This window comes from Hyla sarda, unplaced genomic scaffold (genome assembly GCF_029499605.1).
Source record: "Hyla sarda isolate aHylSar1 unplaced genomic scaffold, aHylSar1.hap1 scaffold_259, whole genome shotgun sequence".
NCBI lineage: Eukaryota > Metazoa > Chordata > Amphibia > Anura > Hylidae > Hyla > Hyla sarda.
The window spans coordinates 217,960-242,234 of NW_026609279.1; the positions used below are offsets into that span (position 1 = coordinate 217,960).

Sequence of the window (24,275 nt, forward strand, 5' to 3'; positions counted from 1 at the left end):
CACCACTCAGGAGGCAGTGGAGAGCGGGACTCATCATAACGTCAGTGGCGGGGGATCAGAGCAGGGAAGTATGTTTATGTCAGGCTCAATCTTTAATTGAATGTTGCCATTGAAGATAACTACAAAAGCGATCATTTTTTTTCTGTTATTAAAAACTGGTGGCGGTAGTAGGTGGAGGTAGTATCCAGGGTATATATATATCTTCTCCAAGGATTGGGGTCCCATAACTTTTGGCTGAACATGGCCACCGATACTGTTATTTTTGCTCTGTAATAAAGCTAGGTTTATATTCATTGACATGTTTTATGTAATAGTTTTTTTTTTTTTTTTTTTTTGGGGGGGGGGGGGGGCTTGTCTACCACGTGCCTGATCTTTTAGCACCTTGTTTTCTCATATTGTCACATTAAAGGGGTATTCTGACCTGATGAAAAAATAAAATTAAATAAAAATAATGCAGAAGCATATAGCATTGCTTACCTGTCCGCCCCTGTTCTCAAACCACCAATAATTGATTTGTTTTGTGGGTCTGTAATCCTCTCCCCTACCATGTCCTCATACTACATCCTGGTCGAGCAGTTGCTCAGTACTACACTCCCAGAATACATTACTCTTCCTCAGCTTCTCATCACAGTACTCACCTGCCTACTTTACTCCCACAGCACTCCTGCCAGTTCCCCACCCAAAGCTGTTACAGAACATTTCAGTACACAGGAGACTATTACTTTGCAGTCAGTAAATCTGCAGCACCTGTTGTATGCTGCTCCTTGTCTGCTCCTCTCTCTGCCTGTGGCATTGTTCTGTACAAGGCAGTATGCTGGAAACACACCTCATTGTTTCTAAATGTCCCAATAAAAGTATATGTTGATATAACAGGGAGATGACGATGACATCACTCAGGGGGAGGGACTAGAACTCAGAGACAAGATCCAGCCACGTCTCCTGAGACAGCAGAGGATGGATGTGTTGTCTTGGGACAGAGGGAGGAGCCAGGAGCTGCTGATTCAATACCACACTGACAATGAAAGGAACATACAACTTCCTGCCAGGAGAGAGGGAGGAGCCACAAAGCTGCTGAGACAACACCACACTGACAATGAAAGGAACATACCACTTCCTGTCAGGAGAGAAGCAGGAGCCACAAAGCTGCTGAGACAACACCACACTGACAGTGGGAACACTATACAACCTCCTGTCAGGAAAGAGGGGGTAGCTGCTGAGCCAACACCAATGAGAGGACTACACAACTTCCTGTCAGGGGGGAGTCAAGCATAAGCACGTTGAAGCCAGAACAGACGGTAATAACATTATATTAATAAGTTATATATCTTGTGATAGTCCATTTATTTAAAAAACATTTTTCTTTAATAATGCACAACATTTCTAGAAAGACCTGCACCCCCCTTTCTTCCTTGTCTGAAAGATGGTGCGGCCCAGTGGTCATCATCAAAACTAAGTAAGAACGCCCCATAAAGAGTGGCCTTATGTCCCACATCAAAACTAAATAGGAAAAAAATTAACCGTGGAACAGAATTAACAGAAAAAAGAAAACGCTCCAGAATGAACCCATACACAATAAAGCCTGGACACAATAGAGTTAACTAGAATATGTCATGCAGAGTCCAGAGAGTAACCAGACACACCCAACAACTCCTCATTCCTAGGTTCATACCATTCCCTAGAACCATGGACTCCGCAGATCTGAAAGACGAGTTGACCTGCTCTATCTGCCTGAACATTTTTAGGGATCCTGTAACCCTAAGATGTGGACACAACTTCTGTCTGGATTGTATTGACCGTCTGCTGGGTGAACAGGACTCCACTGGGGTTTATAAATGTCCGGCCTGCAACAAAATATTCAGTGAGAGGCCATCGCCACAGAGGAACGTTACCCTGAGCAGCATAGCACAACGCTTCCTGTCTACGAAACCAGAGGAGGAGGAGGCGATGGTGATTCTCTGCAGTTACTGCATTCACTCCTCAGTACCTGCTGTCAAGTCCTGCTTGCTGTGTGAAGCCTCTCTATGTGAGGATCACCTCAGAGTCCACAGCAAGTCCCCAGAACACGTCTTATCTGATCCCACCGCAGCCCCAGAGATCACAAAATGTTCTATTCACAAGGAGATCCTTAAGTATTACTGCTCTGAGGATGAGGAGTGCATCTGTGTGTCTTGTTCCCTGGTTGGGAAACACAAAGGACATTCCGTGGATCTCCTTCCCGATGCCGCTCATACAATGAAGGAACAGTTGAATGATATCCAGGAGAACCTCACCAAGATGAGAGATGAGGCTGAGAACAAACTCCAGTTCCTACAGGACCGTAAGACGAAGCTTTCAGAGAAAGCTGCTGAGATAAAACGGAGACAGACAGACATTATACGGAACATTCGAAGTCAGCTCGACTTACTAGAAATCCAAGTAGTGAGTGAGATCTCCCAGCAGGAAGAAAAGGCTTCACTCTCACTGTCCGACCTAATCCAGCAACTGGGAAAAGACAGGGATGACCTGTCCACCATTATCGGGAACATCAAGGAGATTGATGATATGACCGATCCATTAACCATCTTACAAGAAGGTGCCTCCTACTTTCAGCAAGTGGACACAAACAATGAGAAAACAGAAGAACCTAATATCCAGACAGTCGGGAACTTGGATGAAGGTCTCATCTCTGAGATGATCCATACAAAAATATATGATATAGTGATGGGTATAAATGATGACCTGCATTGCCATGAAGCTACAGGCTTGTCACTGGACTCTAACACAGCTTCTAATAATGTATCCTTATCGGAAGACTTTAAGTCTGCATCTAGGACTGACGATGGTCAAAATGTCTACGAAAACCCAGGGAGATTTACCACCCATGCCCAGGTGTTAAGTACCAAGAGCTTTTCATCAGGGCGGCACTACTGGGAGGTGGAAACCAATCCAACAAATTACTGGATGATGGGAATGTGTTATCCCAGTATAGAGAGAAACGGGCCAAAGTCTTGGGTTGGAGCGAGCCATAAGTCCTGGGGCCTACGGAGGGAATACAATAGATATTCAATGAGCCATGGTGGGAAAGTCATCTCATTGCCCACATACAGTTCTGGTCATAGAGTCAGAGTTTACCTGGATTACGAGGCCGGGCGTCTGTCCTTTTATGAGCTCTGTCACCCGTTAAAGCATCTACACACCTTCAAAACCACGTTTACTGAGCCCCTCCACGTGGTCTTCTGTGTGTGGAACCAATCCTGGTTAAGATTCAGGAGCTAGAGATCAGGTTATCCCCCAATTGTCTTCTCTCCAGATACAGTAGTAACAATTACGTTCCACGATGCGACTGAATAGTTATAACACTTGACAGAGGATGGAAACTAAACAAGCTCTGCTGGATTAAAGGGGTACTCCGCTGCTCAGCCTTTGGAACAAACTGTTCGGAACGCTGGAGACGGCACCATGAGCTCTTGTCATCATAGTCCGGCCCCCTCATGATGTCACGCCCCACCCCCTCAATGCAAGTCTATGGGAGGGGGCGTGACAGCTGTCACGCCCCCTCCCATAGACTTGCATTGTGGGGGATGGGCGTGATAATATGAGGGGGTGGGGCTATGAGTCATGAGCTCCCGGCTCCAGAGTAAACTGTTCCAAATGCTGAGCAGCGGAGTACCCCTTTAAATACATGGCTTCTTTCTACCAGGAACAGTGCCACACCTGTCCATAGGTTAGGTGAGGTATTACAGCTCAAGATGGAACACGAAACTGAAGCTTTATTCAGTAAAAAAGGAACACCACAAGTGTCAGCGCACCTACACACTGGGGGTGTACTGCTTTTACTGAATAAAGATACAATTTCGGAAGTGCTTGATCGCCTTTCTTTATTTTGTATGCTATTGCCTCGTACCCGTCTGAGTATGCATGAGTTCACAACCACTGGGAATAAGGTGGTCTGGACCTAGGTTCATTTACTTCCAGCATGCACGGACAGCCTTAGGGTACGTTCAGACAAGCTGATTTTCTGCGCTTATTTCACTGCGGATCCGAAGCTGAAGGACCTCTATTTGCTGCCTTGCTGCCTGCTCGGAGCGGCAATACGCCACTATGAACAGACACACTGCAATGTGCGAGTCGCCGCGCGCATGCACAGTATACTCGCACATCGCGGCAGCTCTGTGCCTAGCTCATAGAGCAGGGGGAGCGGCCGCGATGTGTGCGAGTATACCGCGCATGCGCAGCGACTTGAACATCGCTTCCTCGTGTCTGAGCGTAGCGGCGTATTGTCGCTCCGAGCAGGCACCTGTAAAGGCACCATACAGAGGTCATTCAGTGGCATAAAATCCGCTCATCTGAACGTACCCTTAGGCATGCTGGGAATTGTAGTTTTGTTACCTCTGGAGGCACACTGGTTGGGAAACACTGATTTAGCTTTTACCTGTAATGAATTGCCAATAGATTGTATTCTCATGGTATATACTGTATCTGTATACTGCTTCTTAGATTAGGATGTCCATGCTGGAAGACAGGCTCATTGCCATAGACAGTATCATTCTTGTGAAGTTGATTATTTGATATAATATGAGACTTCCTGATGGCAAGTAGCCAGAAATTTGGCGTTAAAGGGGTACTCCAGTGGAAAACTATTTATTTTAAATCAACTGGTGCCAGAAAGAGTTAAACAGATTTGTAAATTACTTCTATTAAAAAATCTTAATCCTTCCAGTACTTATCAGCTGCTGTATGCTCCACAGGAAGTTCTTTTCTTTTTGAATTTCTTTCCTGTCTGACCACAGTGCTCTCTGCTGACACCTCTGTCCATGTCAGGAACTATCCAGAGTAGGAGCAAATCTCCATAGCAAACCTCTCCTGCTCCGGACAGTACCTAAAATGGGCAGAGGTGTCAGCAGAGAGCACTGTGGTCAGACAGAAAGGAAATTCAAAAAGAAAAGAAACTTGTAAAAGAGATATAGGAAAACGCAATGCACTCACCCAGTATAAATCTTCATGCCTCATTGCGGATAAAGTTGAATGTCCACCAAACCCTTGGGGTAACAAATCCACAGGTAGGTAAGCGGTGCAGCGGGGAGGTGTGCAGGGGGGGGGGGGGTGGAGACAGTCGTCTCCACCCCCCCTGCACACCTCCCCGCCGCACCGCTTACCTACTTGTGGATTGGTTACCCCCAGGGTTTGGTGGACACCCAGCTTTCTCTGTAATAAAGCATGAAGATTTATAGTGGGTGAGTGCATTGCGTTTTCCTATATCTCTTTTACAAGTTACCTTATGGTGGACTTACATATACACACGCAGTAGCACCCCCAGTAGGTATAGCGGTTGTACCGTGCATTCATTCATTCAGAACATCAAATCTTGCAGTGCCTAGGTTTACTTCTATTTGTGGATCATTATCAAAAAGAAAAGAACTTCCTCTGTAGTATTCAGCAGCGGATAAGTACTGGAAGGATTAACATTTTTAATAGAAGTAATTTACAAATCTGTAAAAGTTTCTGGCACCAGTTGATTTAAAATAAATACTTTTCCACCGGAGTACCCCTTTAAATGTTTTTTAGGCACAATTTACTAATGACTTATCGAACAGATAAGCCATAATATGATATCTATGGGGTTGTGCCGATCAGCTGTTTGCGCCACCATAAACAGCCAAAAGCGCAGACAGCGCCCTCTGCTGTGTAGTGACCGTTCTGAGTTACTGCTGCTTAGTAATTCACTTCAATTGGAGCTGAATTGTTGTAACCCAGAATGGCCACTATACAATGTGCGGCGCTGTCTGCTTCTGGCTCTGTTTCTCTGTTCATGCGTGTGCCACAGCTCTGGAAAACATCTGATCCCTTGGGGGGGTGCAGGGTGTCAGCACCCCACCCATCAGATATTGATGGTCTGTCCTGAGGATAGGTTATAAATTGTGCCCAAAAAGCCTAATGTGCTGGACAAGGTGTAAGACGACCTCTCTATTTTCTTAATGGGGTTATCAAGCATTTTGCTGAAATTCATATTCTGATAGCGTAGGGAAAAAATAGAAAAAAGAAAACTATACTTACCTAGCCCTGATTTCCCGTAGCTCCCGATCGCCTCCATCTGTCTTCTTCCTGCTTCCGAGATGAGTGCTTGTTGCAGGACCTGCCATCTTAGCCAATCACTGGCCGCATCAATGTCCTGTCATGTCCTCTGATTGGCTGAGCTGCAGGTCCTGCACTGAGCACTCCTTTCGGAAGAAGAGAGAAGATTGGAGGAAAGGACGGAGGTAAACAGGAGCTGCGGGGGACCAGGCATAGGTAAGTATAGAGATTCAAAAACGTTGTCTTCTATTTCTTTCAAAATTGACTTTGATTTGTTAATAAACTTCAAAATAAATAAAGTTGCTTTGCTTCTGTATCGCCTTGTTGCAAATATCAGAAGAAAAGTTTTCAAACTTCCAAAAGTGGTTTGTGTTTTGATTCCTTACCATTCCTTGTTAAGCTCCAGAGCAGTGTGTCCCAAGCAGGGTGCCTCCAGCTGTTGCAAAACTATAACTCCCAGCATGCCTGGGCATGCTGGGAGTTGCAGTTTTGCAACAGCTGGAGGCACCCTGCTTGGGACACACTGATATAGGTGAAGGGTCACTTATAGGGGTTGTCCAGGATGGGAAACATGATTCTGCTTTTTTCTCTGTGCATGTTCATGTGTGGTACACTCATAAATATCACAAATAATAGTCTTAGATACATTGACTAAGCAGACTGTATCTCACATGATAAGATTAGATACATCAACTCAGCAGACAGTATCACACATGAGAGGATTAGACACATCAACTCAGCAGACAGTATCACATATGAGAAGATTAGATACATCAGCTCAGCAGACAGTATCACACATGAGAAGATTAGATACATCAACTCAGCAGACAGTATCACATATGAGAAGATTAGATACATCAGCTCAGCAGACAGTATCAAACATGAGAGGATTAGATACATCAGCTCAGCAGACAGTATCACACATGAGAGGATTAGATACATGAACTCAGCAGACAGTATCACACATGATAGGATTAGATACATCAACTCAGCAGACAGTATCACACATGAGAAGATTAGATACATCAGCGCAGCAGACAGTATCATATATGAGAAGATTAGATACATCAGCTCATCTGACAGTATCACACATGAGAGGATTAGATGTAGATATAGAATCAGTTCCCGGCATGCTGGGAGTTTTGTTTTGCAACTGCTGGAGTCACCCGGGCTGGGAAACACTGCTCCGGAGGCTGAAAGCCTATGAACCCTGATACACTGTAACGAGTCCCGAGTTGGTCAGGAGAAGCTTTCAACTTCAAGGTTGTAAACCCAAACCTTCTGCATTACGATATGGTGTCAGTCTGCACTGTAGTTATGGGATTCTGTTCATGAACCAGGAAGCTCAGGATACACAGAGCTGCAGGTCCTGCCCAGACAGTGTTTATTAGCTTCATGGACGAGTGCCTAACCATGAAATTCTGGCCTCCGGGCACCTAAACACCTATTCTTATCCATGATTCATAAAAATTCCTGAAAGCAAGTTTTCACAAATCTGATTCCAATATCTCGGGTAGAAATTAATCGCTACGAGTCATTTCCATCACAACGTTCCTTCAACCATGGAGTCTGCACATCTCAACGAGGACCTGACCTGCTCCATCTGCCTGAACATCTACACCGAACCCGTAACCCTTAGATGTGGACACAACTTCTGCCGGGAGTGCATTGACCATGTGCTGGAGCGGCCTGGACAGTATCGGTGTCCGGAGTGCAGAGCAGAGTTTGCAGAACGTCCTGCTCTTCAGAGGAACATTGCTCTGCACAACATAGCAGAACGATTCCGCTCCACTTATCTGGAAGGAGCTGCCACCTCCAGCACTTACTGCATACATGGTGCTGTGGTCGCACTTAAATCCTGCGTCCATTGTGAAGCCGCTCTGTGTGAGGGACATCTAAGAGTCCACAGCGAGTCTCCAGAGCACGTCCTGGTGGAACCCAGCTGCTCCTTGGAGGCAAGAAGATGTCCAACGCATAAGATCCCAGAGTATTGCTTGCAAAATGCTTCTTGTATGTGTTTGTCCTGCAGACTAATAGGAGAACATGTAGGGGACAAGGTGGTCTCCATGGGGAAAATCTCCAACCAAGAAGAGCAAGAGTCCATCTCTGATGTCACCCAACAGCCAGGGGTGAAGAAAGACAAGCTGCCTAGGAAGATGGGTCACCTGGAGGAGGATCTGGAAAGAAAAGACCACCAAGATGATAACATCTGTAATACTGGGAACTGTGCAAAGTCCATAGATGGTGGAGATGTGGCTACAAGTGACCCTGAAGAAGTTCCAGTCTGGACTATGTTAAGAAAGAGGTTTGTAAATCTTCTCAATTACCTGGGAAACATATGTTTACGTGAAGAATCCTCTCCAGAGCCATGCAGAAGGGTCAACAGAGGCTTCCAAGACTTATTACTAGACATTGAGGCGGCTGGTGTGTATGTGGAGATACTAGAAGGTCTCCGGACTGTCCTCTGGACTGGTGGAATCCATAGATACCCAGAGTCACCGAAGAGATTCAGGGTCACCCAGGTGTTGAGTGTCGCCAGTTTTGACTCTGGGAAGCATAAATGGAAACTGGAGACCAGTAGGTTGGGGAACTGGAGGCTGGGGGTAAGCTACGGCAGCACGGCCAGGAGAGGCTTCCAGTCCATCATAGGGAATAACCAGAAGTCTTGGTGCTTATTACGATCCAGGAGTAAATATTCCGTGATCCACAATGAAAAAGAGATTCAGTTAAGCCACAAACCATCCTGTTGTCTGATCGGGATTGTCCTGGATTATGACGCCGGGCAGTTGTCCTTTTATGAGCTCGGTAACCCAATAAGGCATCTGTGCACCTTCACCGCCAGCTTCACCGAGCCCCTTCATGCTGCAGTCTGGGTATATAAGGCTTGGGTGAGGATCAGACTTTATGATTACATCCCTAGAGACCCCTCAGCCAGATCCCAATAAGGACATCTGCAAATACAGAACTGTATATACTCCATACACATCAGGAGCTGTAAAGGCTCCAACGTGGGATCCACCAGCCCCTGTGATGAAGCTCACACTCCATTGTGGAGTGTCCACAGATTGTTCTCCTATTAATGTACATTACCGTAGACTGATGCATTAGAAAACATTTCTTTAAAGCTGACCTTTAGAGCAGGTCGTAAGAAGGGGAGCTCCCAAGAATTTGCTCTATCATGTACTACTTAAAGGGGAACAACACCTGGAAGTGCAGAGATGGAGCTCATACAAACATCACGGTTGCATTTGGACCCCACCTCAGGGCTCTAGTGGTCCTCCCTGGTCTCTGTAGACACCTTTGAGCTCTAGCTGTCCTCCCTGGTCCTCTGTAGACACCTCTGAGCTCTAGCTGTCCTCCCTAGTCCTTTGTAGACATATCAGGGCTCTAGTGGTTCTCCCTGGTCCTTTGTAATCCCTCAGGGCTCTAGTGGTCCTCCCTCGTTCTTTGTAACCCCTCAGGGCTCTAGTGGTCCTCCCTGGTCATTTGTAAACCCCTCAGGGCTCTAGTGGTTCTCCCTGGTCCTTGGTAGACCCCTCAGGGCTCTAGTGGTTCTCCCTGGTCCTTGGTAGACCCCTCAGGGCTCTAGTGGTTTTCCCTGGTCCTTGGTAAACCCCTCAGGGCTCTAGTGGTTCTCCCTGGTCCTTGGTAGACCCCTCAGGGCTCTAGTGGTTTTCCCTGGTCCTTGGTAGACCCCTCAAGGGCTCTAGTGGTTCTCTCTGCTCATTGGTAGACCCCTCAAGGCTCGAATCGTTCCCCCTGGTTCTTTGTAGACCTCTCAGGGCTCTAGCTGTCTTCGTTGGACCTTTGCAGACCCCTCCGCAGATGCAGCTGCTGCAGTTTGGATATTTTTGCTGGAGGCAGGATTGCTTATTCATAGGGTTTGTGTCCTCTGTATCTATGGTACCTGTGCCAACTGAAGATGGTAAATCGCCCCCTCAGGGCACATGTCATTATGTATACAATGCTTGGCTAAAGAAAAATAAAGTTCTGATTCATCAAGTCATTATCCATTAGTCTTCATTCTTGTCTGTTGGGGGGGGGGGGGGGGGAGTGGAGGCTTAATGGAGATGATAGAGAACATAATAAAGTCTTCAGGAGGATGTAGAACAAGAACAGACATGAAGTATTGGATCTATAAGGGAATTACTTACCAATGACTATTTCTTCTATAGTAGTAACACTGTGGTGGAATAGGGGCCCCTGCACATCCATATTCTGCCTGTAGAGGTGGACGGGACGTCACAAGAAAGATGTTTCTCCATATAAGCCCCATCCACATATCTTGATCCCATCACGATTATGGTGGAGTGTCCCCATAATACTGTCACTGTAAATAACTTTTCAGGGTGTAGAGGAATAAACAGGGCTCCCCAGGTAGAGCACCAGTTAGAGTGCCCTCAGGTATAGCACCAGTTAGAGTGCTCCCAGGTATAGCACCAGTTAGAGTGCCCCCATGTATAGCACCAGTTAGAGTGACCTCAGGTATAGCACCAGTTAGAGTGCCCCCATGTATAGCACCAGTTAGAGTGACCTCAGGTATAGCACCAGTTAGAGTGCCCCCATGTATAGCACCAGTTAGAGTGCCCCCATGTATAGCACCAGTTAGAGTGCCCCTAGGTAGAGCACCAGTTAGAGTGCCCTCAGGTAGAGCACCAGTCACAGTACTCTCAGGTATAGCACCAGTTAGTACCCCCAGGTATAGCACCAGTTACAGTACTCTCAGGTATAGCACCAGTTAGAGTGCTCCCAGGTAGAGCTCCAGTTACAGTACTCTCAGGTATAGCACCAGTTAGAGTGCCCCCAGGTAGAGCACCAGTTACAGTACTCTCAGGTATAGCACCAGTTAGTGCCCCCAGGTATAGCACCAGTTAGAGTGCTCCCAGGTATAGCACCAGTTACAGTGCCCCCAGGTAGAACACCAGTTACAGTACTCTCAGGTATAGCACCTGTTAGAGTGCCCCAGGTATAGCACCAGTTACAGTACTCTCAGGTATAGCACCAGTTAGAGTGCCCCCATGTATAGCACCAGTTAGAGTGCTCCCAGGTATAGCACCAGTTAGAGTGCCACAAGGTATAGCACCAGTTAGAGTGCCCCCAGGTATAGCACCAGTTAGAGTGCCCCCATGTATAGCACCAGTTACAGTGCCCCCAAGTATAGCACCAGTTAGAGTGCCCCCAGGTATAGCACCAGTTAGAGTGCCCCCAGGTATAGCACCAGTTACAGTGCCCCCAAGTATAGCACCAGTTAGAGTGCTCCCAGGTATAGCACCAGTTACAGTGCCCCCAAGTATAGCACCAGTTAGAGTGCCCCCAGGTATAGCACCAGTTACAGTGCCCCCAAGTATAGCACCAGTTAGAGTGCCCCCAGGTATAGCACCAGTTACAGTGCTCTCAGGTATAGCACCAGTTAGAGTGCCCCCAGGTATAGCACCAGTTAGAGTGCCCCCAGGTATAGCACCAGTTAGTGCCCCCATGTATAGCGCCAGTTACGGTGCCCCCAAGTATAGCACCAGTTAGAGTGCCCCCAGGTATAGCACCAGTTAGAGTGCCCCCATGTATAGCACCAGTTACAGTGCCCCCAAGTATAGCACCAGTTAGAGTGCTCCCAGGTATAGCACCAGTTACAGTGCCCCCAAGTATAGCACCAGTTAGAGTGCCCCCAGGTATAGCACCAGTTACAGTGCCCCCAAGTATAGCACCAGTTAGAGTGCCCCCAGGTATAGCACCAGTTACAGTGCTCTCAGGTATAGCACCAGTTAGAGTGCCCCCAGGTATAGCACCAGTTAGAGTGCCCCCAGGTATAGCACCAGTTAGAGTGCCCCCAGGTATAGCACCAGTTTGAGTGCCCCCAGGTATAGCACCAGTTACAGTGCCCCCAAGTATAGCACCAGTTACAGTGCCCCCAGTTATAGCACCAGTTACAATGCTCTCAGGTATAGAACCAGTTACAGTGCTCTCAGGTATAGCACCAGTTACAGTGCTCTCAGGTATAGCACCAGTTACAGTGCTCTCATGTATAGCACCAGTTACAGTGCCCCCAGGTATAGCACCAGTTACAGTGCTCTCAGGTATAGCACCAGTTACAGTGCTCTCAGGTATAGCACCAGTTACAGTGCTCTCATGTATAGCACCAGTTACAGTGCCCCCAGGTATAGCACCAGTTACAGTGCCCCCAGTTATAGCACCAGTTACAGTGCTCTCATGTATAGCACCAGTTACAGTGCTCTCAGGTATAGCACCAGTTACAGTGCTCCCATGTATAGCACCAGTTACAGTGCCCCCAAGTATAGCACCAGTTACAGTGCCCCCAGGTATAGCACCAGTTACAGTGCTCTCATGTATAGCACCAGTTACAGTGCTCTCATGTATAGCACCAGATACAGTGCCCCCAGGTATAGCACCAGTTACAGTGCCCCCAGGTATAGAACCAGTTACAGTGCCCCCAGGTATAGCACCAGTTACAGTGCCCCCAGGCATAGCACCAGTTCCAGTGCTCTCAGGTATAGCACCAGTTACAGTGCTCTCAGGTATAGCACCAGTTACAGTGCTCTCAGGTATAGCACCAGTTACAGTGCCCCCAAGTATAGCACCAGTTAGAGTGCCCCCAGGTATAGCACCAGTTACAGTTCCCCCAAGTATAGCACCAGTTACAGTGCTCTCAGGTATAGCACCAGTCACAGTGCCCCCAGTTATAGCACCAGTTACAGTGCTCTCAGGTATAGAACCAGTTACAGTGCTCTCAGGTATAGCACCAGTTACAGTGCTCTCAGGTATAGCACCAGTTAGAGTGCCCCCATGTATAGCACCAGTTAGAGTGCTCCCAGGTATAGCACCAGTTAGAGTGCCACAAGGTATAGCACCAGTTAGAGTGCCCCCAGGTATAGCACCAGTTAGAGTGCCCCCATGTATAGCACCAGTTACAGTGCCCCCAAGTATAGCACCAGTTAGAGTGCCCCCAGGTATAGCACCAGTTAGAGTGCCCCCAGGTATAGCACCAGTTACAGTGCCCCCAAGTATAGCACCAGTTAGAGTGCTCCCAGGTATAGCACCAGTTACAGTGCCCCCAAGTATAGCACCAGTTAGAGTGCCCCCAGGTATAGCACCAGTTACAGTGCCCCCAAGTATAGCACCAGTTAGAGTGCCCCCAGGTATAGCACCAGTTACAGTGCTCTCAGGTATAGCACCAGTTAGAGTGCCCCCAGGTATAGCACCAGTTAGTGCCCCCATGTATAGCGCCAGTTACGGTGCCCCCAAGTATAGCACCAGTTAGAGTGCCCCCAGGTATAGCACCAGTTAGAGTGCCCCCATGTATAGCACCAGTTACAGTGCCCCCAAGTATAGCACCAGTTAGAGTGCTCCCAGGTATAGCACCAGTTACAGTGCCCCCAAGTATAGCACCAGTTAGAGTGCCCCCAGGTATAGCACCAGTTACAGTGCCCCCAAGTATAGCACCAGTTAGAGTGCCCCCAGGTATAGCACCAGTTACAGTGCTCTCAGGTATAGCACCAGTTAGAGTGCCCCCAGGTATAGCACCAGTTAGAGTGCCCCCAGGTATAGCACCAGTTAGAGTGCCCCCAGGTATAGCACCAGTTTGAGTGCCCCCAGGTATAGCACCAGTTACAGTGCCCCCAAGTATAGCACCAGTTACAGTGCCACCAGTTATAGCACCAGTTACAATGCTCTCAGGTATAGAACCAGTTACAGTGCTCTCAGGTATAGCACCAGTTACAGTGCTCTCAGGTATAGCACCAGTTACAGTGCTCTCATGTATAGCACCAGTTACAGTGCCCCCAGGTATAGCACCAGTTACAGTGCTCTCAGGTATAGCACCAGTTACAGTGCTCTCAGGTATAGCACCAGTTACAGTGCTCTCATGTATAGCACCAGTTACAGTGCCCCCAGGTATAGCACCAGTTACAGTGCCCCCAGTTATAGCACCAGTTACAGTGCTCTCATGTATAGCACCAGTTACAGTGCTCTCAGGTATAGCACCAGTTACAGTGCTCCCATGTATAGCACCAGTTACAGTGCCCCCAAGTATAGCACCAGTTACAGTGCCCCCAGGTATAGCACCAGTTACAGTGCTCTCATGTATAGCACCAGTTACAGTGCTCTCATGTATAGCACCAGATACAGTGCCCCCAGGTATAGCACCAGTTACAGTGCCCCCAGGTATAGAACCAGTTACAGTGCCCCCAGGTATAGCACCAGTTACAGTGCCCCCAGGCATAGCACCAGTTCCAGTGCTCTCAGGTATAGCACCAGTTACAGTGCTCTCAGGTATAGCACCAGTTACAGTGCTCTCAGGTATAGCACCAGTTACAGTGCCCCCAAGTATAGCACCAGTTAGAGTGCCCCCAGGTATAGCACCAGTTACAGTTCCCCCAAGTATAGCACCAGTTACAGTGCTCTCAGGTATAGCACCAGTCACAGTGCCCCCAGTTATAGCACCAGTTACAGTGCTCTCAGGTATAGAACCAGTTACAGTGCTCTCAGGTATAGCACCAGTTACAGTGCTCTCAGGTATAGCACCAGTTACAGTGCTCTCATGTATAGCACCAGTTACAGTGCCCCCAGGTATAGCACCAGTTACAGTGCTCTCAGGTATAGCACCAGTTACAGTGCCCCCAAGTATAGCACCAGTTAGAGTGCCCCCAGGTATAGCACCAGTTACAGTGCCCCCAAGTATAGCACCAGTTACAGTGCTCTCAGGTATAGCACCAGTTACAGTGCCCCCAGTTATAGCACCAGTTACAGTGCTCTCAGGTATAGAACCAGTTACAGTGCTCTCAGGTATAGCACCAGTTACAGTGCTCTCAGGTATAGCACCAGTTACAGTGCTCTCAGGTATAGCACCAGTTACAGTGCTCTCATGTATAGCACCAGTTACAGTGCCCCCAGGTATAACATCAGTTACAGTGCCCCCAGGTATAACATCAGTTACAGTGCCCCCAGGTATATCACCAGTTACAGTGCCCCCAGGTATAGCACCAGTTACAGTGCCCCCAGGTATAGCACCAGTTACAGTGCTCTCAGGTATAGCACCAGTTACAGTGCCCCCCAGGTATAGCACCAGTTACAGTGCCCCCAGGTATAGCACCAGTTACAGTGCTCTCAGGTATAGCACCAGTTACAGTGCTCTCATGTATAGCACCAGTTAGAGTGCCCCTTGTGTATCAACAGTTACAGTGCCCGCTGGTATAGCTTCATTTAGAATGCCCCCAGATACAGCACCATATAGAGGACCCTCAGGTGTAGCACCAGTTAGAGTGCCCACAGGAATAGTTACAGTTGAAGTAGTCCCAGGTATAGCACCAGGTACATCACTAGATAGAGTGCCTTCAAGTATAGCACCAGTTAGAGTGATCCCCCAGGTATATCACCAGTTAGAGTGATCCCCCAGGTATATCACCAGTTAGAGTGATCCCCCAGGTATATCACCAGTTAGAGTGATCCCCCAGGTATATCACCAGTTAGAGTGATCCCCCAGGTATATCACCAGTTAGAGTGATCCCCCAGGTATATCACCAGTTAGAGTGATCCCCCAGGTTATCACCAGTTAGATTGCCCCCAGGTTATCACCAGCTGAGGCAGGTTGCCAGTTGCTGATTACTGTCAGACACAAGAGGTTCTGCAGCAGAAGTGACTGGCAACCCTACAATAGCCTCAGCTCTGTTCCATGCAGCAAGTTCAGCTACATTTATTTTCTAATTAAATAAATAATGATAATAAGTGTGGGGTCCCACTTCTATTGGATTACCAACCCGGTAATAACCAAACAGCAGCAGCCTGGTACTACCAGGATGGGATTGCCATTTATTTCAGCCCTACCCAGCCTTATAATAGTAGTCTACTGCTGCACCCTTTTTTGGCACTCCAGGCCTGATGGTACCCAGTTCTTCCCTGTACCCCAGTCGAGGTGTGTACTGGGGTAATAATGGGGGGGTTAGTGGCAAGTCCAGGTTCCACCTGCAGCTCACAACCACATAGACTAGCCACAAGAAGGCGCAGGTTCGCCTCTGCTACATGTAGAAAGTTGCAGCCCTGATGTATACAGTCAGGCTCAGCACACTGCGGCGTACAGGGTCAGCTCTGCTGTACCAGTGGGTACATGTAAGACACAGCCTGTTGGGAGGAAATATTTCTGGATTTAAAGGGGTACTCCGGTGGAAATTTTTTAATTTTTTAAATCAACTGATGCCAGAAAGTTAAACAGATTTGTAAATTACTTCTATTAAAAATTCTTTACCCTTCCAGTACTTTTTAGCAGCTGTATGGTACAGAGGAAATTCTTTTCTTTTTGAATTTCTTTTTTGTCTTGTCCACAGTGCTCTCTGCTGACACCTGATGCCAGTATCAGGAACTGTCCAGAGCAGGAGAAAATCCCCATTGCAAGCCTATGCTGCTCTGGACAGTTCCTGAGACGGACAGAGGTGTCAGCAGAGAGCATTGTGGACAAGACAAAAAAGAAATTCAAAAAAAGAAAAAAAATTCTTCTGTAGCATACAGCTGCTAAAAAGTACTGGAAGGGTAAAGATTTTTAAACTTTTTGGCACCAGTTGATGAAAAAAAAGTTTTCCAGCGGAGTACCCCTTTAAGCAAGAACACTGCGGCTGCACAGTAAAGTAGAGCTCCAGTGTCATATTGTGTCTATTTTTCTGTAGTTACAATAAAGTTGATTTAAAAAAAAAAAAAATTTGAGTGGAGGTCACATGTTTCCTGTCTGCAGCCAGAGCCCTCTCGTAAGAAGCATTTGGAGTGCGCAGGTGCAGTAACATCTGCGGCCAGCATGGAGGCGCTGCTGAAGAAGGAGATGGGTCTGTCCCGGGTGAAGAGGTCCGGTCACTCCGGAGGGGGCTGCATCAGTCAGGGCCAGAGCTACGACACCGACTGCGGGTGCTACTATGTCAAGTGCAACCACAAGGCTGAGGTACCTGGGGGACTACAAGGTTCAGCATGACCTAAAGTTCTGCTGCACATATATACCAGTGTTCTCAAACTATTGCAAAACTACAACTCCCAGCATGCCCTGACAGCCTACGGCTGTCAGGGCATGCTGGGAGTTGTAGTTTTGCAACAATCTAAAGGGTTAATGACGTTTTCCTCTTGCTTCATGCTTTACACTGCAGTTCTGCTCCATTAGGTTATCAATGGCTTTGGCTTAGCTGCATTGTCTACTGGAATCTGAAATTTGCCTCTAGCTTTACACTGCAGCCCAACCCCACTAGAGCACAACTATAATCCTTGAATACAGCTTAGCTCCCTGGTATACTGAAGTCTTAGGCGGTGCCTCCAGCTGTTGCAAAGCTACAACGCCCAGCATGTCCGGACAGCCAACACCAGAGCTAAGCTGTTTGCCGATAGTACACACACAGATAATTCCTCCCTTACTTCTCTGGCCAATTACAGCACATCCCACCCTGAGCTAATGATTTACACCAGTGTTTCACTACTAGAGAGCCTCCAGCTGCTGCAAAACTACAACTCCCAGCATATAACACCAGAGCTAAGCTGTTTCTCAGTAGTACACACACCGATAATTCCTCCGTTACTTCTCTGGCCAATCACAACACATCACATCCTGAGCTAATGATTTATACCAGTGTTTCACAAGTGCGCCTCCAGCTGCTGCAAAACTACAACTCCCAGCATATAACACCAGAGCTAAGCTGTTTCTCAGTAGTACACACACCGATAATTCCTCCGTTACTTCTCTGGCCAATCACAACACGTCACATCCTGAGTTAATGATTTATACCAGTGTTTCACAAGTGCGCCTCCAGCTGCTGCAAAACTACAACTCCCAGCATATAACCCCAGAGCTAAGCTATTTGCCAATAGTACACACACCCAGATAATTCCTCCCTTACTTCTCTGGCCAATTACAGCACATCCCATCCTGAGCTAATGATTTACACCAGTGTTTCACAACAAGTGCGCCTCCAGCTGCTGCAAAACTACAACTCCCAGCATATAACACCAGAGCTAAGCTGTTTCCCAGTAGTACACACACCGATAATTCCTTCGTTACTTCTCTGGCCAATCACAACACATCACATCCTGGCTAATGAGTTACAGTGTTTTTCAATCAGTGCCCCTCCAGCTGTTGCAAAACTACAACTCCCAGCATGCCCGGACAGCCAACGGCTGTCCGGGCATGCTGGGAGTTGTAGTTTTGCAACAGCTGGAGGCACACTGGTTGCAAAACATTGGATTAGAGGGATTTCGAGGCGTTCTCCATCTCCAGCCGTGTAAACATCATCAGGAAATCTGGGCGTGGTGGAGGCGGACGCAGCACAATCCCCTGGGATCACTGATCTATTAGGCACTGCGCATGCGCTGAGCGCCGAGGCAGACATGGTGGCTGAACCATCTTCATCTTTTTTCTTCACAGGCGAGAAAGATGTTTGAGGGAGAGATGGCGAGCCTGGAGGCCATCCTGCAGACTGGCACCATCAGAGCCCCCAAACCGGTAAAGGTCATCGATCAGCCATCGGGGGGCGCTATGCTGGTGATGGAGCACCTGGACATGAGAAGCCTCAATAGGTATTTACTTCTAAGATATAAGTGGCCATCTTTTTACTGTCGCCCTAACGTGGCATCACTAGGGGCACCCCTAACATGGCGAGAGCAGTAGGGGAGCAATAAGGCGATCGTGGGCACAACCCTCTGCGTGTCCCTTGTATCGCAACACTGGTGTAATGGGGCACCTGCTATGTATTACCAGAATGGGCACAACCCTCTATATATGCCCCCTACTTGTCCAAAGCAAGACTGATGCAGTAGGGCACCTGCTGTTTGCTGCCGTAGCAATAGTGGGCACACTCCTGTATACATGCCCCACACACTAGTGCAATAGGGCAGCTGCTGTGCACTCTAATGGCATTAGTGGGTACGCTCCTGTATACATGCGCGACAGATGGGCAGATAAACATACTGTGCTATATATGCGCCTATAGAGATAGTTGGCACACTAATGCCCCCTACAACACTGGTACAACAGGGCACCTCTGGTTTACTCCCATAGCGATTGTGGGCATGCTTCTGTGTGCACCCCCTCTCACGGGAACAGATCAAAACTAATGGAGTGGGGCACCTGGTATATACTCCCATAGAGATAGTGGGCACACCATTATGCATGCCCCTCGCCATGGTGCACTGGCTATATAATCCCATAGTCATAGTGGGCACACCCCGCTGCACATGGCCAATCTGATGCGTAGCTGTAGGGGGAGCCGTCCATGACATCATCGTACACATCTAAGACATGGTCACTCTGTGTGTAATACTGGTGCAATTGGGCACCTGTTATATACTAACATAGATATAGGGGGCATGCCCATCTATGCCTATATACTCCCATAGCTGTAGGGGGCGCCACCCAGGATGCAGCAGATGTGGTGTAGCCGGACTGTAAGTGCTCGGTTGCTGTTTTTCAGGCAGTCTGCACGTCTAGGGGAGCAGCTCGCCGACCTTCACCTCCATAACCAGCGGCTACGAGAAAAGCTGGAGAAAGAGAGCGGCATTGTGGGTAATGACCATCACATGTCAGCCAACTGCTCCTGTGTCCTCTAGAGGGCAGTGCTTCTCTCCCCCATTGTAGTCTTACCAGGGGTGGCGCTGTGGCAGGGATTCACTTACTTATACCATCCATGTAGTCTGACCAGGGGTGGAGCTGTGGCAGGGGTTCACTTACTTTTACCATCCATGTAGTCTGACCAGGGGTGGAGCTGTGGCCTCCATATGTCGCCTTACCGTACGTTGTCTTCTCTTTGTTCCGTAAGGTAAAGGCCCCGGACAGACGGACGTTGGGTATGTGGATAAGTTCGGTTTCCACGTGGCGACCTGCTGTGGGTTCATCCCCCTGGTAAGGGACTCCTATAACCAATCAGATCATTTCTTATGTCCTAAGCTCCTCCCCCTGGACACATTCCCTGTGTTTGATTGACAGGTGAATGAGTGGCAGGAGGATTGGGTCATGTTCTACACCCGCCAGAGAATACAGCACCAGATGGACCTGATGGAGAAGACGTATGGAGACAGAGAAGCCAGGGAGCTATGGGCACAAGTACAGGTGGGGCCATACCGAACAAATACAGCTGAAGGGTAAAGCATGGAGGGTGAAGCAGCAGTGTAAAGCATGGTGGGTGAAGCAGCAGTGTAAGGCATGGAGGGTGAAGCAGCAGTGTAAGGCATGGAGGGTGAAGCAGCAGTGTAAGGCATGGAGGGTGAAGCAGCAGTGTAAGGCATGGAGGGTGAAGCAGCAGTGTAAGGCATGGTGGGTGAAGCAGCAGTGTAAGGCATGGTGGGTGAAGCAGCAGTGTAAGGCATGGAGGGTGAAGCAGCAGTGTAAGGCATGGAGGGTGAAGCAGCAGTGTAAAGCATGGAGGGTGAAGCAGCAGTGTAAAGCATGGAGGGTGAAGCAGCAGTGTAAGGCATGGAGGGTGAAGCAGCAGTGTAAGGCATGGAGGGTGAAGCAGCAGTGTAAGGCATGGAGGGTGAAGCAGCAGTGTAAGGCATGGAGGGTGAAGCAGCAGTGTAAGGCATGGAGGGTGAAGCAGCAGTGTAAGGCATGGAGGGTGAAGCAGCAGTGTAAAGCATGGAGGGTGAAGCAGCAGTGTAAAGCATGGAGGGTGAAGCAGCAGTGTAAGGCATGGAGGGTGAAGCAGCAGTGTAAGGCATGGAGGGTGAAGCAGCAGTGTAAAGCATGGAGGGTGAAGCAGCAGTGTAAAGCATGGAGGGTGAAACAGTAGTGTAAAGCATGGAGGGTGAAGCAGCAGTGTAAGGCATGGAGGGTGAAGCAGAAGTGTAAGGCATGGAGGGTGAAGCAGAAGTGTAAGGCATGGAGGGTGAAGCAGTAGTGTAAGGCATGGAGGGTGAAGCAGCAGTGTAAGGCATGGAGGGTGAAGCAGCAGTGTAAGGCATGGAGGGTGAAGCAGCAGTGTAAGGCATGGAGGGTGAAGCAGCAGTGTAAGGCATGGAGGGTGAAGCAGCAGTGTAAAGCATGGAGGGTGAAGCAGCAGTGTAAGGCATGGAGGGTGAAGCAGCAGTGTAAGGCATGGAGGGTGAAGCAGCAGTGTAAGGCATGGAGGGTGAAGCAGCAGTGTAAGGCATGGAGGGTGAAGCAGCAGTGTAAGGCATGGAGGGTGAAGCAGCAGTGTAAGGCATGGAGGGTGAAGCAGCAGTGTAAGGCATGGAGGGTGAAGCAGCAGTGTAAGGCATGGAGGGTGAAGCAGCAGTGTAAGGCATGGAGGGTGAAGCAGCAGTGTAAGGCATGGAGGGTGAAGCAGCAGTGTAAGGCATGGAGGGTGAAGCAGAAGTGTAAGGCATGGAGGGTGAAGCAGCAGTGTAAGGCATGGAGGGTGAAGCAGCAGTGTAAGGCATGGAGGGTGAAGCAGCAGTGTAAGGCATGGAGGGTGAAGCAGCAGTGTAAAGCATGGAGGGTGAAGCAGCAGCGTAAGGCATGGAGGGTGAAGCAGCAGTGTAAAGCATGGAGGGTGAAGCAGCAGTGTAAGGCATGGAGGGTGAAGCAGCAGTGTAAGGCATGGAGGGTGAAGCAGCAGTGTAAGGCATGGAGGGTGAAGCAGCAGTGTAAGGCATGGAGGGTGAAGCAGCAGTGTAAGGCATGGAGGGTAAATGCTGAGAGATGTAGTTTTGCCACAGCTGGAGGCCCCCTGGTTGGGAAGCACTGCCTTAGATTTTAGTAAACCGGGCAGCTAAGCTGGAGTCCAGGATTATAGCTGTGCTCTAGTGGTGCTGAGCTGCAGTGTAAAGCATGAGACTAAGCTTAAAGGGGTACTCCGGTGAAAAAAAAAATTTTTTCAAATCAACTGGTGCCAGAAAGGTGAACCGATTTGTAAATTACTTCTATGTAAAAATCTTAATCCTTCCACTACTTATCAGCTGTTGTATTCTTCACAGGAAGTTGTGTAGGCCTTTCCAGTCTGACCACAGTGCTCTCTGCTGACACCTCTGTCCATGTCAGGAACTGTCCAGAGCAGAAGCAGATCCCCATAGAAAACCTCTCCTGCTCTGGACAGTTCCTGACAGGGACAGAGGTGACAGCAGAGAGCACTGTGATCAGACTGGAATGAACTACACACCTTCCTTTGTAGTATACAGCAGCTGTTAAGTACTGGAAGGATTAAGAATTTTTAATAGAAGTAATTTACAAATCTTTGTAACTTTCTGGCACCAGTTGATTTGGTTTTCCACTGGAGTTCCCCTTTAAATCCCTGATATGGCTGCCGGCACTTGTCTGTGTCTCCTCACAGGTGACGGTCCCTCAGCTCTTCTCCGGGGTGGTCGTGGTCCCGTCTCTTCTTCACGGTGACCTGTGGGGAGGGAACGTTGCGGAGCTGGACACCGGACCGGTGATATTTGACCCCGCCTCCTTCTACGGACACTCGGAGTTTGAGCTGGCCATCGCCGGCATGTTCGGGGGCTTCGGCTCCTCCTTTTACTCCGCCTACCATTCCAAAATCCCCAAGACCCCCGGATCCGACAAGCGGCTGAAGTTCTACCAACTCTTCCACTATCTGAACCACTGGAACCATTTTGGGGGCGGCTACCGGGGGTCCTCGCTGAGCACCATGAGAAGCCTTCTGAAGTGAGCGGACACTGACCTCCGACCTCACAAGACTCCTCCCCCTCATATTTCAGGTTAGATGCAATTGTAACGAACCCTCAGCTGTGAGAAGTTTTAGGTTTATGCAGGACTTCAGCCTCATTCACTGACAGCAAGCGGAGATGTTGACAATACAGAGAAATAGATAACGCAGCTGCTGTTGACCATGTGACGCGTGACTTCTCCAATAAACCGACTGCCCTGCGACTCTGTGTCATTGTATCCATGGTAACGAGTGACATCACCGCGCCGGACGCATATGTACGGTGTGGGGGGTTTATGTATATTTGGGGGAGGGTTACCTGCCGCTGTTTTGGTGTAACAGGGAAACATTATTATATATATATATATATATATATATATATATATATATATATATATATATATATATATATATATATATATATATATATATATATATACACACACACACATATATACTAAGCTGCTGCAGAACTTCTTTTTGTAGAGCTTTATGTCAGATGCTGAGAGGGGTTGTGCCCCCATAACAGTGCGAGCAAGAAATGCCCCAAATCAGTGCCGACCACAGTGTTACATAGTGCCAGCCTGGGCTCAGTATACACTATGTACCCTGTATTATACCAGAGTGCCCCCCTAAAGTGCCAGAAATACCCCCCAAAAGAGACAAATACCCCATCTGGAGAGTGCTCTATACTGTGCCCCCCAAAAGAGACAAATACCCCATCTGCAGAGTACCGACACTGTGCCCCCCAAAAGAGACAAATACCCCATCTGCAGAGTGCTCTATACTGTGCCCCCCTAAAGTGCCAGAAATACCCTGTCTGCAGAGTACCCGACACTGTGCCCCCCAAAAGAGACAAATACCCCATCTGCAGAGTGCCCAATACTGTGCCCCCCAAAAGAGACAAATACCCCATCTGCAGAGTGCTCTATACTGTGCCCCCCAAAAGAGACAAATACCCCATCTGCAGAGTGCCCTATACTGTGCCCCCCAAAAGAGACAAATACCCCATCTGCAGAGTACCGACACTGTGCCCCCCAAAAGAGACAAATACCCCATCTGCAGAGTGCTCTATACTGTGCCCCCCTAAAGTGCCAGAAATACCCTGTCTGCAGAGTACCCGACACTGTGCCCCCCAAAAGAGACAAATACCCCATCTGCAGAGTGCCCAATACTGTGCCCCCCAAAAGAGACAAATACCCCATCTGCAGAGTGCTCTATACTGTGCCCCCCAAAAGAGACAAATACCCCATCTGCAGAGTGCCCTATACTGTGCCCCCCAAAAGAGACAAATACCCCATCTGCAGAGTGCCCTATACTGTGCCCCCCAAAAGAGACAAATACCTCATCTGCAGAGCGCCCTATACTGTGCCCCCCAAAAGAGACAAATACTCCATCTGCAGAATGCCCGACACTGTGCCCCCCAAAAGAGACAAATACCTCATCTGCAGAGTGCCCTATACTGTGCCCCCCAAAAGAGACAAATACCTCATCTGCAGAGTGCCCTACACTGTGCCCCCAAAAGAGACAAATACCCCATCTGCAGAGTGCCCTACATTGTGCCCCCCCAAAAGAGACAAATACCTCATCTGCAGAGTGCCCTACACTGTG

At 48.5% G+C, this 24,275-nt stretch overlaps 4 protein-coding genes across 6 annotated transcripts in view; 3 read left to right on the top strand and 1 right to left on the bottom strand.

Moving 5' to 3' along the window:
• The window catches only part of TBCD (tubulin folding cofactor D), a 324,749-nt gene that overhangs the window by 203,704 nt on the left and 96,770 nt on the right, over window positions 1-24,275 (bottom strand). Inside the window, exon 1 of one of the 3 annotated variants that reach the window (XM_056553202.1) lies at window positions 19,751-19,774. The exons of the other annotated variants lie outside the window; for them this stretch is intronic. Coding sequence (XP_056409177.1) covers window positions 19,751-19,759 — 9 coding nt within the window. The 5' untranslated portion in view covers window positions 19,760-19,774. Of the gene's footprint in view, window positions 1-19,750; window positions 19,775-24,275 lie in introns of those variants that run through there. 3 annotated transcript variants of the gene reach the window in all.
• Window positions 378-3,472, top strand: LOC130324096 (E3 ubiquitin/ISG15 ligase TRIM25-like). The gene has a single exon (XM_056553206.1). The coding sequence runs from the start codon at window positions 1,606-1,608 to the stop codon at window positions 3,253-3,255; it is 1,650 nt and encodes a 549-aa protein (XP_056409181.1). The 5' UTR covers window positions 378-1,605; the 3' UTR covers window positions 3,256-3,472.
• LOC130324097 (E3 ubiquitin/ISG15 ligase TRIM25-like) lies at window positions 7,144-10,033 on the top strand. The gene has a single exon (XM_056553207.1). The coding sequence runs from the start codon at window positions 7,614-7,616 to the stop codon at window positions 8,994-8,996; it is 1,383 nt and encodes a 460-aa protein (XP_056409182.1). The 5' UTR covers window positions 7,144-7,613; the 3' UTR covers window positions 8,997-10,033.
• LOC130324098 (ketosamine-3-kinase-like) lies at window positions 16,784-22,888 on the top strand. The gene is made up of 6 exons (XM_056553208.1): window positions 16,784-16,984; window positions 18,449-18,600; window positions 19,494-19,585; window positions 19,839-19,921; window positions 20,006-20,128; window positions 22,329-22,888. The coding sequence occupies exons 1-6, from the start codon at window positions 16,844-16,846 to the stop codon at window positions 22,665-22,667; spliced, it is 930 nt and encodes a 309-aa protein (XP_056409183.1). The 5' UTR covers window positions 16,784-16,843; the 3' UTR covers window positions 22,668-22,888.